General features: G+C 42.1%; 1 protein-coding gene across 5 annotated transcripts in view; it reads right to left on the bottom strand.

Annotated features, from left to right (window-relative positions):
- Nucleotides 1-545: 545 nt before the first annotated feature.
- The window catches only part of Mphosph9 (M-phase phosphoprotein 9), a 68,434-nt gene continuing 50,438 nt past the window's right edge, over nucleotides 546-18,541 (bottom strand). For 4 of the 5 annotated variants that reach the window (XM_005344387.2, XM_026784826.1, XM_026784820.1 and 1 more), the window contains exons 16-23: nucleotides 13,104-13,232; nucleotides 12,025-12,200; nucleotides 9,960-10,106; nucleotides 8,462-8,582; nucleotides 6,925-7,028; nucleotides 6,053-6,300; nucleotides 4,924-4,992; nucleotides 546-1,045 (exon numbers count right to left, since the gene is read on the bottom strand). In XM_005344387.2, coding sequence (XP_005344444.1) covers nucleotides 944-1,045; nucleotides 4,924-4,992; nucleotides 6,053-6,300; nucleotides 6,925-7,028; nucleotides 8,462-8,582; nucleotides 9,960-10,106; nucleotides 12,025-12,200; nucleotides 13,104-13,232 — 1,096 coding nt within the window. In that variant the 3' untranslated portion in view covers nucleotides 546-943. Of the gene's footprint in view, nucleotides 1,046-4,923; nucleotides 4,993-6,052; nucleotides 6,301-6,924; nucleotides 7,029-8,461; nucleotides 8,583-9,959; nucleotides 10,107-12,024; nucleotides 12,201-13,103; nucleotides 13,233-18,541 lie in introns of those variants that run through there. The other variant, XR_003378015.1, reaches the window with a different exon arrangement.

The following is an 18,541-nucleotide window of genomic DNA, read 5'->3' as shown; positions in this document are numbered from 1 at the left end:
GTGGTAAGTCAGTGAAGTTAAGAGGTGATGGCTTTGGGAGCTAAAGCTTTATGTTTAATAGAAACTGGAGCTACCCTGGAAACTGTCCAAGCTGTGCCACAACTTACATCCTGGATGGGGGCAGAAAACCCCAGCTCTCCACCTGCTGCTCTCCATCTTTGTTTTCTTTCCTTAAAAATATTTTCAGGGAAATCAAACAAGTTATATGTAGTTTTTAAACTCTTCAGTATTCAAGTCTTATTAATTTTATGTTTAATTATTTATTGGGTGTGAACGTGCTGAAGTGTATATGTAGAGGTCAGAAGACAACTTACAAAAGTCATTTCTTTCTCATATATGGGTTCAGGAACTCAAAATGGTCCTCAGGCTTGGTGGCAAGCACCTCTACCTGTTAAGCCATCTTGCTGGCTTAACTGTTCTACTATTCACTACAAGGCATAAGTTTAACATAGAAACTGTGTTATCATTTCTAAAACACTTCTACAGAATCTAAATGCAAATTATACTATAATTTTTTAATATTCAATGTTAGTCTATCCTTATGGAAGCTGTGAATCATTTATTTTAAAAATGAATTATATTTACAATATAGAACAAGTTTATAAAATCGGTGTGCAAAGTTCATTGTAAAAGGATAACACTATTTCCTTAGCAACAAGCCACCTCCTGTTCACATTTCCTTATTTTTGACAGAAATTGAAGACATACGCTATTTAAAAATAATGCCTTTTAAATAGTAAAATATACAAGAGGTTCCTGAGCATAACGAAAATATCTTGAAAATATGTGGCCATTTGAGTATAAAATAGCAAGTGTAAGAATAACATGATTGTAAAACTACTGTTTGAAGTCTTATAAACAGTACAAAAAAGCTTGTCTTTTCTGAGAGCAGAACTGTACATCAGTGCAAACAAAAACGTCTCAGATTTAATGGCTACCAATCTCAAAGGTTTGCAGAGCTGCGCAAGATATGAAACTTCTTGAGTGTCATTCGAACTGAACCCAGTTCACGATTGATCCTTTCCAAACGATCTTCCAAGGCTTCCTAGGTAAAAGTAATGGGAAAGGTGTCAACAGAATCCACACCAAGTCCTCTGGGTCAACAGCCAACTTCCACCTACAGACCTCTGATTAGAGCACAAAAGCAAGCATAAAATCAAAACGGCAGATTTTTCTTTCTACATAAATCATCATATTGACACTATTATTCTTCTTGTTTGTTTGTTTGTTTTGAGACAGGTTTTTCTCTGTGTAGCCCTGACTGTCCTGGAACTTGCTATGTAGATCAGTCTACCCTCGAACTCAGAAATCTGCCTGCCTCTGCTTCCCAAGTGCTGAAATTAACGGTTTGTACCACCACCACCTAGCCAACACTATTTTTCTTTTTCTTTTTTTTTTTTTTTTTTTTTTTTTTTTTTTTTTTTTTTTGGTTTTTTGAGACAGGGTTTCTCTGTGGCTTTGGAGCCTGTCCTGGAACTAGCTCTTGTAGACCAGGCTGGTCTCGAACTCACAGAGATCCGCCTGCCTCTGCCTCCCGAGTGCTGGGATTAAAGGCGTGCGCCACCACCGCCCGGCAACACTATTTTTCTTAAACTGAACAATGAATCGGCTTCTCAACCCTTCTAAATAAGCACGGCACTTTAACCATCCTTGGTCTGTTTTGGCACTCTTGGCATATGAGAATTCTGCACAGCAGTGCAGCCACAGGCAGGGGTGGTGGTAATGACTTGAGATCAGTATTTTGAAGCCCAAATGTGCTCTCCATGGGTCACCAGAGAAGTGTGCATATTGAGTGCAGCTGTAGACAAATTATCTGACAAAACTTCTCCCTTAAAAACATTATTGAAGGGGCTGGAGAGATGGCTTAGTGGTTAAGAGCATTGCCTGCTCTTCCAAAGGTCCTGAGTTCAATTCCCAGCAACCACATGGTGGCTCACAACCATCTGTAATGAAGTCTGGTGCCCTCTTCTGGCCTGCAGACATACACACAGACAGAATATTGTATACATAATAAATAAATAAATAAATAAATAAATAAATAAATAAATAAATATTTAAAAAAAAAACATTATTGAAGCTGGGCATGGTGGCTCAGGGCTATAATAACAGTTCTTGGGAGGCAGAGGCAGGTGGGTTGTGAGTTTGAGACCAGTCTGGTCTACAGAACGAGTTCCAGAACAATCAGGGCTGTACAGAAAAATCTTGTCTCATTAAAAAAAGAAAAAAAGAAAAGAAAAAGAAAAAACAGTAGAGACTTCAGGAGAAAAGAGTTCACAGTTATAATGAAGTACAGTTAATGATACCTGGAATATATATTTACCAATCTAGATCATTATTCTGTATTGACACAAATGCCATCCTGAAATAGAACTTGATCCCCTGGCCCCTCAAGACAGGGTTTCTTTGTATAGCCTTGCCTGTCCTCAAACTCTCTAGACCAGGTAGGTCTCGAACAAGAGATCCACCTGCATCTGCCTCTTGAGTGCTGGGATTAAAGTCATGCACCACCACTACCCAGCTTAGAACTTGAAATTTTTATATTCAACAATTTTAGTAAACGAATTGAATATACATTGTGAACACTGAGAAGACAGAGGAGCAAAGGGAAGGACCAGCACCCTCTTCCCTGTTTCCCTCATATATATGTATATCCTTTTTAGAAAGGAAAAACTCAGAATGGAATGTTTCAAATAGTTTCCTCTGAACTTTCTTGGCATATTATAAAGTTGGCATATTATAAAGTATCTTCCAACAATATCCTCCTAAATTAATGTACAATATTCCTTCACAAGTAACACGTTTAACCAGGAATCTTTCAGTAGAAATTTAGGTTGCTTCTAATTTTGGACACTATAAATAAGGCCGCAGTACATTTCTTAAACATATCTCTTTGCAGTATCTATAAATACTGACTTTGCAATCACTGGCAGACAGAAAAAAAAAAAAAAGAAGTGCTTCAGTTCAAAGAAATGCAAAATAAATTCTGGATTCCAGAAAGTCTGTGTTGATTTCTACTTGCATCTGCATTGTCTACACTCTATATGAGTTGTTTTAAAAAACAAAACACCTGATAATTGGACATGCTGATGCACACTTATAATCCCACAACTCCTGAAGCTGAGACAGGAGGCTAATGAGTTCAAAGTCAGCCTAGAACCTGTCTAAAAGAATCCTAAAACCAAACCCGCTAATGTAGAGGGAAAAAAGAAAAGAAAAAACTTTAAAAATTGTATTAGCAGGTTATTTCTCTTTTCATTGACATAATCTCTGTAGGGGATGAAAAAATGGCTCAGTAGTTAAGAGCTTTCCTGCTCCTGCAGAGGACTTGGATTTAATGCCCAGCACCTACATGTTGGTTCACAATGAGTTTTAACTCCAGTTCCAGCGTATATGATGCCCTCATCTGGCCTCCTTAAGCACCAGGCACACATGTAGTGCACAGACATATGTGTAGGTAAAACACTCATACATATGAAATAATTTTTAAAGGAATAAATATAAATAAAGACAAATCTCAAACCCTCAATATATGGCTAGTGATGACTTTGAACTTCTGATCCTGCCTTCACCTCTCAAATACTGGGACCATATATGTGCACCTCTATATCCAATTTTTCAATTTATTATTACTGTGTGTTACTGGGGAATGAACATGGGGAAATGCTCTGCCACCACTGGCCCACACCTTCAGTCCTTATACCCAGTTTTGTGTGGTACTGGGAATGGAACCCAGGGTTTTATATAACAGGCAAGAACTCTCAACCTAGCTAGATCCCAAACCTGTTTTATTTTTTGAGACAGAATCTAACAGCCTAGCCTGGCTTCCAAATTGGAATCCTACTGCCTCAGCCTGCAAAGCACAGGGATGGCATGTGTTGAGCCACAATTTCCACTTCAGTGCATGATTCTTCTTTTGTTTTGTTTTAAAGAGATGTTATTTATTTATTATGTATACAGTGTTCTAGCTGCATGTATGCCTTTATGCCAGAAGAGGGCAGCAGATCCCACTATAGATGGTTGTGAACCACCACGTGGTTCTAGGAATTGAACTCAGGACCTCTAAAAGAGCAGCCAGTGCTCTTAACTTCTGAGCCATCTCTCCAGCCCCCAATGCATGATTCTTAATAACAGGATGGGTGCTCTTTTTGTTTGTTTTTGAGATGGTCTCTCTGTGTGTGTAGCCTTGGCTGTCCTGGAACTTGCTCTATAGACCAGGCTGGCCTTGAACTCAACGATCCACCTGCCTCTGCCTACTGAGTGCTGGGGTTAAAAGTGTATACCACCACTGCTCAGTGAAGATGGGCGTTCTTTTTTTTTTTAATTTATTTATTTTTATTTTATTTGCATTGGTGTTTTGCCTGCATGTATGTCTATCTGAGGGTGTCAGATCTTGGAGTTACAGACAGCTGTTAACTGCCATGTAGGTGGTAGGAATTGAACCTGGGTCCTCTGGAAGAGCAGTCAGCACTCTTTTTTGGTATTTATTTATTATGTATATACAACATTCCTTCCATGTATGTTTGTATGCCAGAAGAGGGCACCAGATCTCACTATAGATGGTTGTGAGCCACCATGTGGTTGCTGGGAATTGAACTCAGGACCTCTGGAAAAGCAGTCAGCACTCTTAACCATAGAGCCATCTCTCCAGCCCAAGATGGGCATTCTTTAATCACTGGGGCTGGACATAAAAGCCAGCACCTTGTGCATATTACACAGATAACTACCACCTTTCACTTTGCCGTCACAAACTAACACTCTGAACCATAAGACAAAATGAATGCTTCCTTCTATAAGTTGCTTTGGTCGTGATATTTTATCACAGCACTAGAAAAGTAACTAAGACAGTCCACCGTGCTCTACGATGCTTCTTAGAGCACTGAGTCTATCTAGTTCCTAATGCAGCTCCCAGCTAAGCTGTCTCACCTGATTTAGTCTTGTTTGTAAAGTGATTCTTCCTCCAGGAGAAGGCATCCGGCTTAATGCTGCCTCAATCTGTTAACAAGAGAAAGTATTCAAATAAAAACAAAAGAATTCTAATTATTGGCACTGAGCTTTCTGACACAGAAGAGAAAGAAAAGATTTCAGCTTAGCATTTTCTTGTTCATCTTGGCTTAACATAGTTCCCTATGTACTCAGTTAATAACAATCATGTGGCTCAAGGGCATGTCTGGTGGAGTTTTGGTGTCCATGTACTGTACCCAAGGTGAATTCCTTATGACAAGTCTGACACAGTGATGTCCTTTGTGGTGCTTTGAATAAGAATGGCTTCCATTGGTGGTGGAGCATGCCTTTAATCCCAGCACTCAGGAGGCAGAGGTGGGTGGATCTCTCTGAGTTTGAGGCCATCCTGGTCTACAGAGTGAGTTACAGGACATGCTCCAAAGCTACAAAGAAACCCTGCCTTGAAAAAAATAACAAAACAAAACAGAAAGAAAAGGAAAAAAAAAAAGAATGGCCCCCATTAGGCTCATGTATTTGAATGCTAGTCATCAGGATTGGCAGTACTTGAGAAGGATTAGGAGGTGTGGCCTTACTGAAGGAAGTGTGTCACTAGGAAAGGGCTTTCAAAAGCCCAAGCCAAGCCCAGAGCTGCTCTTCCTGCTGCATGCATCTAAATATACAAAGAACTCTCAGCTACTTCTCCAGCACCTTCCTGCTTATATGCCCCCATGCTCCCTGCCATGATGACGGACTAACCCTCTGAAACCATAAGCAAGCCCCAATGGTTTTTGTTTTGTTTTGTTTTTTAATAAGAGCTGCCTTGGTCATGGTATCTCTTCACAGCAATTGAACAGTGACTAGGATACCCTTCCTATATTTGACTTTTTTTCTCTTAGTGGTTTGTGGTTGTGTGTTTGATTTGTTGTTTGTTTTGGAGACAAGGTCTCACCATATAACCCAAGCTGTAACTTATGATCCTCATGCTTCAGCCTCCCAAGGGCTGACACAGGCATATGCCACTTTGTCCAGCTCAGTAATTCCCTTCTGACTATTCCCTCTAGACATAAGCATTAGGTTCAGGAAAAGTTTTTTTATATTTTATTAGTTTTACCTTGTCTTTTTCTTTGGTAAGTTCATCAAAAAATCGCTCCGTTTCAGCTAGGGTCCTAATTTTTGCTGTATATTCAAAATCGTTACCCTGTAGTGCTGCTGGCAACGGCTTACACTGCTCAAGGCTAACTGATTTACTCTTCTCCCGGGCTTGTCGTGCAGACACTTTCTTCACTCCACTTGGCAAGGGTTCAGGACAAGAGCTATGATTAACAGGGTCATCACTGGCTTTTTCTGAATACTTTTGTTCTGTCGGAAAAGAAAGAAATTTCTTATGTTTCTTTACTAATTTGTTTAATAGACTTAGACTGAATATATATCTTGCTCAACCTCACTTCCCGAAGGGAACTGCTATATGGCATAAGACATAATGAAAAGAAGCAGCATCTTTTCTTCCCTCCCCCATGCCAGTTTCTTGAGACAGAGTCTCACACTAATCCAGGCTGCTCTAGAACTCACTAATTAGCCCAAAATGACCTCGAAGTCATAGTAATCCTCCTGCTGCAGCCACCTTAGTGCTGGGATAAAAGATATGTGCCACCACCCCCAGCTAAAGAATATTTACAGTTAATATTATCAGGACCTAACCAAGCGACTTCATATACCTTATAGTTTATTCCAGGTTTAAAGTTGTGAAATGAAAACTACCCACAGCCTGAGTAGCTTATCAGCTACAGTGTGAGGGGAGCTGAGCAGCACTGTCCTGCTGATGACAATCAGCACCCCACCTCTACTTCCCAACCTGTCCATCAACACACACACAGCGAGCACACTGTGGATGCGCAAGCACAGGCCGGCTTCAGAGCTTTGCAAAGACACTGGAATCTTGGAAAACAAATGCCTCTCACTCTAGTAATTTTTAGGAAAAGATACCTTCTGAGTCATCTAGAGGAAGAAACTGGAGCTGTTTCCTTGGACTGGTTTGTTGTAGTGTGGACACAGGAACAGTATCTAAATCATCCAAAAGGATATCAAATCTAGTAAATGAAGCAAGTTACTTGTGAGAAAAACATGAAGTAAGTTTTCCCAACTCACTAGAGAGCTGAGCTGGCACCCCAGAAACTCATATAGTCACACTTTCTTTTATTTTATTTTTTAAGCTTTTTTTTTCCCCCCGAGACAGGGTTTCTCTGTATAGCTTTGGTGCCTAAACTGGAACTAGCTCTTGTAGACCAGGCAGGCCTTGAACTCAGAGATCCACCTGCCTCTGCCTCCAAAGTGCTGGGATCAAAGGTGTGCACCACCACCACCTGGCGATCACATATTTTCTTTAAAAAAAAAAAAAAGCTACTTGTGTGGTTTTATTTTTTTTTTAATTTTATTTATTATGTATACAGTGTTCTAACTGCCTGTATGCCTGCAGGCCAGAAGAGGGCGCCAGATCTCATTACAGATGGTTGTGAGCCACCATGTGGTTGCTGGGAATTGAACTCAGGACCTTTAGATGAGCAGGTGGTGCTCTTAACCACTGAGCCATCTCTCTAGCCCTACTTGTATGATTTTCAAAGCTGAAACTAAATGTCTTTCCTGACATGAAGTTCTATTTCCACATTAGAAACTTAAGGCACTGGCTACCATGCCTCATCCAATCTCTCTAAGAAGCTTCTGGAACAGCAGGAGAGGCGTTCAGAAGGGGAAAGTGAGGCTTGCTGTGCTTAAGGCCACTGGGTCTAGAACCAGGAGGCGGTTCTCCCTACTTCATCACTCAGTGCTGGGCTACTTCAAGATGGGTTCACTGCATCTTGAGATAGGCACCTGCCACCCTCACACTCACCATCTGGCACCAAAATGTCCCTGTATCACACACCTTGTCAGAAGCACAAAAAACCCCTCTACATCTAAAATCTGAGGAGATGCTGAGACAGCATTTAAGAGCTAGCAGTGGCAAGTTTCCATAGTGAAAAACTATTTTCTCCAGGCAGTTGTGGCACATGCCTTTAATTCCAGCACTTGGGAGGTAGAGGCAACTGGATCTCTGTGAATTCAAGGCTAGCCCTGGTCTACAGAGAGAGTTCCAGGACACTCATAGCTAAACTGAGAAACCACATCTCAAACAAACAAACCTATTTTCACATATGATACTTTATGTTACATATGATATTCACATAAATGACCTAAGGCCACAGATCCCCAATGACAACTGAAGAATCAGTAATAGCTAAAGCTATATTGATGGTTCAAAATCAATAATGAGGCCAATAGGATGGCTTAGTAGGTAAAGGTACTTGCCTCCAAACCTGATGCCCTGCATTCAATATCTGAAACCCACATGTTGGAAGGAGAAAATCAACTCCCACAAGTTATCCTCACACACGCTCACACATGCAAACACATACAGTAAATCAATGAGATGTCTTGAAAACGAATAATTTTTTTAAATTTTAAAATTCAACAACTTTACAGAACTTACCGAATAGGACTGCTTTCATTTTTGCTAAGTAGATGACTAAATCCTGGGGACAGATTTTCTTTAGGGGATCGCTTAGGACTATAAGTCACAGTCACTGGTGTTAACATAATCTCTCTTTTTGCTAAAGAGGAAAACAGAGAAGAAATATGATTTCCACCTATATTTGTGCTGGCAGAACTTATTCCTAATTTTAAAAATAATGAAATTCGCCAGGTGGTGATAGGGCAAGCCTTTAATCTCAGCACTCAAGAAGCAGAAGCAGACATATCTCTGCAAATTTAAGGTCAATCTGGTCTACAGAGCAAGTTCCAGGAAAGCCAGGGGTACAAGAGAAACCCTGTCTTGAAACACCAAAAAAAGAAAAGAAAACTCACCAAGGCCAGCTGGCCTGGGTCTGAAAAAGCATGGGATAAAACCGGACTTGCTGAACATAGTGGACAATGAGGACTACTGAGAACTCAAGAACAATGGCAATGGGTTTTTGATCCTACTGCACGTACTGGTTTTGGGGGAGCCTAGGCAGTTTGGATGCTCACCTTACTAGACCTGGATGGAGGTGGGTGGTCCTTGGACTTCCCACAGGTCAGAGAACCCTGATTGCTCTTCGGGCTGACAAGGGAGGGGGACTTGATCGGGGGAGGGGGAGGGAAATGGAAGGCGGTGGCGGGGAGGAGGCAGAAATCTTTAATAAATAAATTAATTAAAAAAATTAAAAAAAAGAAAAGAAAAAAAAAATGAAGAAAGAAATTCCATAGCAAAACTTGATGGTATTGAAGAGAACACAAAGTGAAAACAAAACAACCCATAACTCTAATATCTACAGGCAATCCCTGCTGACACTTTAGTATCCAGACTATGGTCTCAGCACTGTAGCTCAAAACTGGTTCTTCAGGATTTTAGAAGTCAAGTGGAAATAAGGCAGAACCGCTGTGCAGCAGTGCCTGCTCCTGAACACAGGAGATACAGACTCCCCTGAGCGGGTATGAAAGGGGACATGAAATGTCAATGCTTAAGCTTTAGAACAGCCTGGAACTATGGGGAGGAAAAGCTAGGGAAGACAGGCATCAGATATGTAAGAAGCATCTTCTCACCTCTGTAATTTTCTCAATTAGAGCTCAAAAGAGATCAACCTGCTCTAAACTTTCAAAAGCAACTTCTTATGGTGCTAAGGACCACATCCATGCTAGGCCAGGGCTCCACCACTGAGCTACACCCCAAGCCCTTTCTGCTTTTTATTTTAAGTCAGGATCTTGCAAAGCTGCAGGCTAGCCTTGAATTCACGCAGTAGATCAGGCAGGCCTTGATCCTTGATCCTTAGCCTCCCAGACAGCTGGGATGACAAACCTCCACCACAAGTCTGGCATAAAATGAGGTATCTGTACTCAGACAATCTCATTCTCTGGTTGTTCTCAGGGACCCTGTACTCAGCATCCTCTGTTGGGGAGGAAAGCCAACTGAAAAGCCACTCCCCCCAGCCCAAAGCACACACATCTCTTACTTGGAGTGTTGGCTTTACGACTGGAGGGTGGGAGAGACGACGATCTTTGTGAAGCTGAACTCTGTCTCTTTGGTCTCTGCTGGGCACATTTCTCTGGGGAACAGCCTATATTGACTGAAGGTTCAGTTTGCCGAGGATTCACTAATTCTGTATCAGAGAAACACAAAAAAAAATAAGGCAGACCTGGTTTCCACCATCTAATCTGTCACAGCTGTTACTCTACAAGGCCCTCCACTGAGTGCACGCTCAAAGTGCGTCTTCTGTCTAGGCTGTAATAGGGTCTGCACATGTCCCGCACTGTGACGGCAGCAGTGCTGGGGAGGAGGCTTCCTGTCACAGCTGCACTCAGGCGAGTGCTCAGAGAACTCATCTTTAGGAAGCAGGGTACTAACTTATTTACTAGGAGACCTGCTGTAGGGCGCAGCACCACAGATCTGAGGGTGTGCCTGGCAGGTCTGAGAAGCAAGCATGACAGGAAGTAGAGGACCAAGGGAGCAAGGCACAGTGGTCAACACCTGTCAGCCCAGCACTGGGGAGTGGAGGCAGATCAGAAATCAAGGTCACCCTCAGCAACATAGTAAGTTCCAGGCTATGTGAAATCTTGTCTCAGAGAGAGAGTGAAGGGCAAAGAGAAAAAGCTGTGGGGTGAAGAGATAGGGATAGAGGGCAGAAACAGAGAGAAGCCCCTAGACCTGGGGGAAAGAACACCTTGAAAGAAATTCCTCTTACTCTCTAGAGATGCTCAGTAACCAGGAAAAAGAAGGAAGATAGGAAAAAAATTTGGTTTTTCTCTATTTTTGACACTCTGGATCCTGCTGCCTCAGTCTCTGAATGCTGTGACAATCCCCCCACCCCCCAGTCATCTTACCCCTTGTTTTATGAATATCAGATGACTGCCACAATTTCCCAACACATGCAAGTTAGAAAACAGATGTAGACAAACTCACTCTGTAGCCCAGGCAGGCTGTGATTTCAATTCCCCTACTTAGCAGATAGAAGTGGAATGTTACGCCTCCACAGCCCAGCTCACATGAACCTTATTTTCCTTATTATTTTTAGTTATATGCAGGTGTATATATTGGCATATGGGTATGTGCACATGACTGCAGGTGCCTACAGATGCTAGAGGCATCAGATCCCCTGGAACCGGAGTTAACAATTGTAAGCTACCATGTAGATGTTAGGAACTGAACCCATGTCCTCTGCAAAAACAAGTGCAGCTAACCACTGAGCCATCTCATTAGGCCTTTTAAATAGTCAAATGCAATATGCAGTTCGCTTCGTATGAAAGGTACATGATATGCCAGGACAAAGATAAATTATTATTAAGGATCAGTTATCTATGAAATGGGGTTGGAGCAGTATCATAAATCAGGACTTAATTTCATTACCTGAGAACTTTATCTTATTTTTTGAAGCAGGTTCTCACTATGGAACATGTAGACCAGGCTAGCCTCAAGCTCCTACCTCTGCCTCTGTTGGGATTAAAGACACGCACTGCCTTGCTTGGCTGAAAATTTAAAGACTATAACATAAATTAAGGAAAACGAGGCAGATGGAGGAGGTGGACACCTTTAATCAGGGCACTCAGGAGGCAGAGATAGGCCTATGAGTTTGAAGCTAGTCTGATCTATAGAGTTATTTCCAGGACAGCCAGAGCTGTTACTCAGAGAAATCCTGTCCCAACACAAAACAAACAAATGAACAGGAAGAAAGAAAGAAAGAAAGAAAGAAAGAAAGAAAGAAAGAAAGAAAGAAAGAAGAAAGATTTTTAAAAATTAAGGAAAAAGGCAGATATCTCTTCCAATATCAAATAAGGAACAAAATACTACTTAGAGGGGTTAGAAAGATGGCCCATCAGAAGTATGTACTGCTCTTGTAGAGGGCTTGGGTTCAGTTCTCAACATCCACACAGCGGCTCACAAACATTCATAACCCCAGGTTCAGAGGATCTGATACCTCCATGGGTACCAGGTTTATACAGGCACATTCAAACATCCAGGCAAAACACTCATAGATGTAAAATAAAATCAATGAATCTTAAAATTAAAAAGAAAATACTTACTACTTGATGTATCCTCTTTCTCTGTCTGTGTCCCCCAATTCTTAAATATTCTTTCATCATCAAGTTCCTTTAAAGCTTTCACGATCGGTGCGTCTGGAGCATCCCTCTGCTTTTTAATCAATAAGCTTGAAGGTGAACATCCAAGGGAAGAGTCCTTTTCTGGAGGAGAATGGTATCTAAAACAGTAGCTGCAATTTTAACTGCTGTGGGCTGAACATTTGCATGTCCCTATCCCATAATGTACAGATAACAGCCTAACCTTAGCTGGAAGCATTTGGAATTGGGGGCCTTTAAAAAGAAATGAAGATCAGACAGGTCATAAGGAGGAGCCCCACAATGGGCTGGAAGGTCCTCATGAAAAGAGGGAGGGAGTCAGGCCTGATGGCGCACACAGGCCTGCAACCCCAGCATTCAGGAGGCTGAAGCAGGAGGATGGTCAAGATTTTGAGAGTACACAGTTGAGCTTGCTATGTCAAGAGTGACAGGATTATCCCACTGTCCTAACAAGCCTGCACTATGCCCCTGGGCATACAGAGAAGCACTGCAGAGCCTATGAAGGTAAAACATCCTTTAAAAGAAAAAAAAAAAAGCATTAGCCTCTCAGGGATGGGGAGATGGATCCACTGCTACAAGTGCTTTCTATACAAACAATCAAACAAAATGCCTAAACCAGGTTGAAGTTAAAATAGTAAAAAATTAATGGTCCTAGAATTCCAGCACGGGGTGGGGGTGGGGTGAAAAGCGGAAGATCAGGAGTTCGACCAAGGCATCCTGTCTACCCTCACAGCTGAGCTTTGCTGGAAGACAGTCACCCAGCTGCATCTACTCATCAACACTGTCTAGAATGGGTACCCCTTTCCACAGCGGGGAAGCCCTACTTCTGAAAGACAGTTGAGTTGTCCACTCTCCTAATCCAGGAAGAACCTCAGGTCCATCTTCAAAGAGAAGGCAGAAACCCCAAAACAACTGTTTCTTGACCCCGCCCCCTCCACACAGCCCAACTTTTGACTAGTTCCTTTGCGGGAGACAGTTCTGTCTCTATGAAAGTACTCCTCAACCGACCTCAACGGTTCTCTCACCCAGGAACACAGGATTCCTCCAGCTGATTATCTGTCTTCCTGGTGTCCAGAGGCTGCCCAGTAAAAATGGAATACTCTGCTCCTGGAATCAGCCACTTCCTCCTACTGACATCTGAGGTCGCCAGTGTGCTGTAAGGAAAGGAAACATTCCATGGCATCACAAAGTTTGCACTTTAATTTTAAGAAAATTTATGTATATAAAACGTTGGTGGATGTTTTGTCTGTGCAAATGTGTGTTGGTGCCCAACAAGGTCAAAACAGGGCATTAGATGCCCTGGGACTGGATTTAAAGATAACTATGAGCCACTATATAGGTGCTGGGAATTGAATTCAGGTCTTCTGGAAGAGCAACTAGTGCTTTTAACCACAGAGCCATCTTTCCAATACCCCCCCTGCACTTCAACTTAGAATGTTTATATCAGAACAACCCATTCCCAAGTTTGACTTACATATTTGCACAGTGACTTAGAAACCACATATGGGCAACCTATACTTGAAAAAAATGAATCTTATTTTAAAGGTTTCTGGCTGTCTTGGAACTCACTTTATAAAACCAGGCTGGCCTTGAACTCAGGGATCCTTCTGTCACTGCCTCCTGAGTGCTGGGATTAAAGGCACACAACCTCCCTCGATTTTCACTTTAACCCCAGGTCACTTTTATCCTTAAAAAAGATCTCTTGGTGAGCTGGGACCTGCCCCAGGGCCTCGTGTACTGTTAAGCAGGCTCTTGGCCACAGCTACACCCCAGGCCCTTCCCTCAATCTTTAAATGAAGAAACATTTTGAACATTCTTAGAAAATCACAGAAAATACGAGCACCCACCTACCTACTCTCGGTTTTAACAGATGCTTAGATCTTGGCCATATTTGTTTTTAATTGTGAGACATAACATTGTATAGATATGTATAGCTGCGTTTGTTAAACAAGGGCACACTATCCACACCCTTGAATACGTCTTCTCTGCAACAGCATGTTCATGATTTATTCATGTTTGCATGCAGAGCTGTCAGTCATTTCTCCTGTCTGATTGTAGCTCCTGATGGTAGATGCTGTTTCAACAATGCTACAATTAACATGTGGAAGAAGTGACCTAAATTTCTAAAAACACAACCATAAAATGTGGGGTGCAGCCATCACCTTCAGTCTTCTGACAAATCATCCTCTAGACAAGCGCTATCGCCTGCAGTCAGCCATTGGTGTCTGGGTTCCTTTCTTCACCTTTGCCAAACTTTGGAACAAATTAAGTCTCGCCTGTCTGATAATGGGAATGGTACATACTATTACTTTAATTGGCATTTTCCTGGTTTCTTAGGACAATAAGCATCTTTTCACTGCTATTGGCTGTTTTCTGTTTTCTGTTTCTGTGCAGCTTCACATCCCGTCACCATTTTTCTGTGGAGAAAATTGTCTCTTTCTTACTGAGTTGTGATAGATATTTTGTATTCTGAATACTCATCCTTTATTTTTCTTGTTCATTAAAATAAAAATCACACACAGGCACAGACACATATGAACGAGCCAGTGAGATGGCTCAGTAGATTTTGTTGTACTATTTTCAGGTTACTTTACGAATAACAGAAGAAACACTTAGGGCTTACCTGGAAAGCATGCCAACATGACTTGGTATAGACTTAAAAGAACATGTGGTTATCTTATAATGTGGAAGGGTCATTGCATACAAAGACCCTAGTAAACTGTATTTCCCAAATAAATGCTTATGGATTTTCTTTTTCAGAAATTTACTTTGTTTATAGATGTATGTATTGGGGAGGGTATGCACATGCCATGGAGCACTTGGGAAGCTCAAAGTACAACTTGCAGGAGTCGGTTTTCTCCTTCCACCATATGGGTCCGGGGTTCAAATTCATTTCAGGCTTGGCGGCAAGGGCCTTTACCCACTGAGCCATCTCGCCGACCCCAGCCACCAGCACTTTGGAAAGAAAAAAAGTATTCTATTTCTTCCTCAACCAGTTTTTTACTGTTCTATATAATACTCTTAAAATTAATACAAATTGACAGTCCAGATGAGACATTTGTAACACCTTTTTCTACAAAAGGCAAAAGAAAAAAATATTATTCTAGGTTTTACAGGACAAACAATATTCATCACCAACTACTCAACTTCATTGTTGTCATGCAAAAGCTGGAATATGATATGTAAATGAATCAGTTTTTTTCTTCCTTACGTCAACATCAAAATATAGATAGCCCTTTAGCCCTAGCTGACCTAGAACTCATGATATAGATCAAGCTGGCCTTGAATTCAGAGATCTGCCTGTCTCTGCCTCCTGAGTGCTGGGATTAAAGACATGCCCCAAATATTCTTTTTCTTTTTTCTTCTTTTTTTTATTTTGATTTTTCGAGACAGAGTTTCTCTGTGTAACAGCCCTAGATGTCCTGGAACTAGCTCTATAGACCAAGCTGGCCTTGAACTCACAGCCATTCGCCTGCCTCTGCCTCCCAAGTACCGGGATTAAAGGTGTGCACCACCACCACCTGGTTCCCAAATATTTCTTATGCATGTATGTATATTCACATGCCAAAGGACAACTTCAGATGTCATCCTCAAAAAGGTTGTTCACCTCCTTTGAGACAGGGCCTTTCATTGCCTTGGAATTCAATTAGGTTAGAGTGACAGTCAGCGAGTACCAGGAATCCTCCTATCTCTAACTTCCCAGTGCTAGAATTAAAAGAGACACTATCACATCTGGCATTTTTAAATTTTATTATTTTATTTTATATGCATGAGTGTTTTGTCTGCCTGTATGTCTATGTACCATATGCATGCCTGAGAAAAGGGTGTCAGCTCTCCTAGAACTAAAATTACAGACCGTTGTGAACTGTCATATGGATGCCCAGGTCCTCTGAAGGAGATGCCAGTGCTCTTAACTGCTGAGCCCTCTCTCCAGCCCCACACCTAGCATTTTCATATGGGCTCTGAGGCTCAAACTCAGGCCCTTCAGCTTGTAAAGTAAGTGCTTTACCAACTGAGCCACACAAGTCCCAGTCCTGAGCAAATACTTCAAATTCCTCAGTCATACACATCACAAAACATGATGGTGTAGCCTGGCTTGGCCTAAAGGCTACAGTCTGCCAAGCCTTCCTTTCACACACGACCACCCTGAATAAGCATATCACAATATATGCACTTCCAGCTGCTCAATGTGCAGGCTGTCTTCAACACACCTCCAACACTTCTCTCACTATCCACACTCTCCTGAGTCAAAGAAGCCCCCAGCTTGTGAATCCAAGAGGCCTTGTCAGTCCTTGCTCTAACTGATGGCTGCTTCAATTTCCCTCCTCACTTCCAGCAGGAGTTTCACAGGCTCCTTTGCCAAACTCCTCTACCCAGCACAGAAGTAGGGTTCCTGGGAGCTCTGTCCTGTGCCCACTCTCACTGACACTCAGTTCCTATCAATCCTGTAGCTGTAAGCACCACTGGCGAATAACTGACTCCAACATTGTACCTCCAACTTAGGAGTTTGGATCTCCAAGCCTAAGTTTACTATTGCCCACTTGATTTCTGCTTCAAGTCTGTGGGAATCCCAAGCAAAAATTCCTATGCCAGGCACTCTGATCTTATCTTCAGTTCAACACATGGCAGCCTTTGGTGTTCTCGATCTCTTGCCTCACCAGCCAAGACACAACAATGTTCTGTGGATTACACCTCCAAAACCTTTTAAATTCTTTTTTCTTGTAATTAAAAATATTATTCTTATTACACTTATTTATTTTGTGTGTGCACAGACATGCCGCGGTGCATGTGTAGAAGTGATAGGACAACTTCTGAAGTTGGTTCTCTTCCACCATGAGGACGTGAGACCTGGTGGCAAGCACCTCTGTACACTGAGCTGCCTCCCTGGCCTCATTCTTACAGATCCAGATACCTAGAAACCTGCTCTCCTCGCACTGAAATGGCCTAACTCATCTACTGTTTCCATGCTCTCCTGTTTCATCTCCTTTTTTTCATGGCAAGAATTTTAAAAAAGCAAAAGTCAGATGGCATTGTTTTCTAATAAAAATCTTCAGGGGGCCGGGCAGTGGTGGCACACGCCTTTAATCTCAGCACTCGGGAGGCAGAGGCAGGCGGATCTCTGGGAGTTCGAGACCAGCCTGATCTACAAGAGCTAGTTCCAGGACAGGCTCCAAAGCTACAGAGAAACCCTGTCTCGAAAAACCAAAAAAAAAAAAAAAAAAATCTTCAGGGGACAAGATCACAGCTCGATACATAAGGTACTTACCTCAAAAGACTAATGGCCTGGGTTTGAGCCGTGGAGTCCATGTAAAGGTAGAAACAGAGAACTGATTCCAGAAAGTTATCCTCTAGCCTCCATGTAAACAATGGCAAATGGACACAACACACACACACACACACCACACAAAACACACACACACACACACACACATAATATAGATCTTTAAAATCCTTGTCAGACACAATGGCACATGCCTTTAATTCCAGCACTCAGGATAAAGAAGTAGAAGGACCAGGTTGAGGCCAGCAGCCAACTCTACATAGTAAGTTCTAGGATAGCCAGGACTACACAGACAGACCCTACCCCCAAAAATCTAAAATAAAATAAAAATCTTTGAGAGGATTCTCAATGGACTTAGGGTAAAATCCAAATGCCTGACGGTGATTAGAAAGTTCACGGAGGCTGCATAACTTCCTGCTGTGGCTGTCTAAGCCATGCATCATGGCATAAATATCAACGTCCCCTACAGGCTCATGTGCTTTCACAGCTGGTCCTGAGATGGTGGCACTGTTTGGGAGATTATGGAACCTCAGGGGTATGGGGCCTAGCTGGTGGGAAGAGGTCACTGGGGTCAGGCCTTTGAAGGCCATACACTCACTCTGCCTCCTGCCAGTAACAGTATGAATGAACAGCACCCACAAAATCCTGGCACCTCGCATCTCAACCCACTGAGAGACTCCCCTCCTACCCAACCTTATGCCTCTTCTTTTGCTTATTCTCAGAAATTCAGTTTTTACCTTTGGTTTGGTTTGGTTTGGTTTATGTTTTTATTTGTTTGAGACGAGGTCTTACATAGCCTAGGCTTGGTATCAACTGGATGACCCTGAACTGCTAATCTTCCTATATCCACCTCCCAAGAGCTGGGCCTGCAAGTGCATACACCACCACATCTACTGCTTAAGACTTATTAATTTTTAAATTGTGAGGTGGGTACTTTGTGGCAATTGTCTTTACCTGCTGAGACAAATCATAGGTTTCTTTCCTTTGTGTGTGTGTGTGAAGCAGAAACCATAAAACAAACCAAGGCTGCGTCCCACACTTGAGGGTTTTCTTCATTTTTCTTTCCTTTCCTTTCTTCCTTCCTTCCTTACTTTTTTTTTTTTTTTTTTTTTGGTTTTTCGAGACAGGGTTTCTCTGTGGTTTTGGAGCCTGTCCTGGAACTAGCTCTTGTAGACCAGGCTG

This window comes from Microtus ochrogaster, chromosome 2 (genome assembly GCF_000317375.1).
Source record: "Microtus ochrogaster isolate Prairie Vole_2 chromosome 2, MicOch1.0, whole genome shotgun sequence".
Taxonomy (NCBI): Eukaryota; Metazoa; Chordata; class Mammalia; order Rodentia; family Cricetidae; genus Microtus; species Microtus ochrogaster.
The sequence above is the reverse complement of the archived record's forward strand: the minus strand, read 5'-3'. Positions and strand labels throughout refer to the sequence as shown.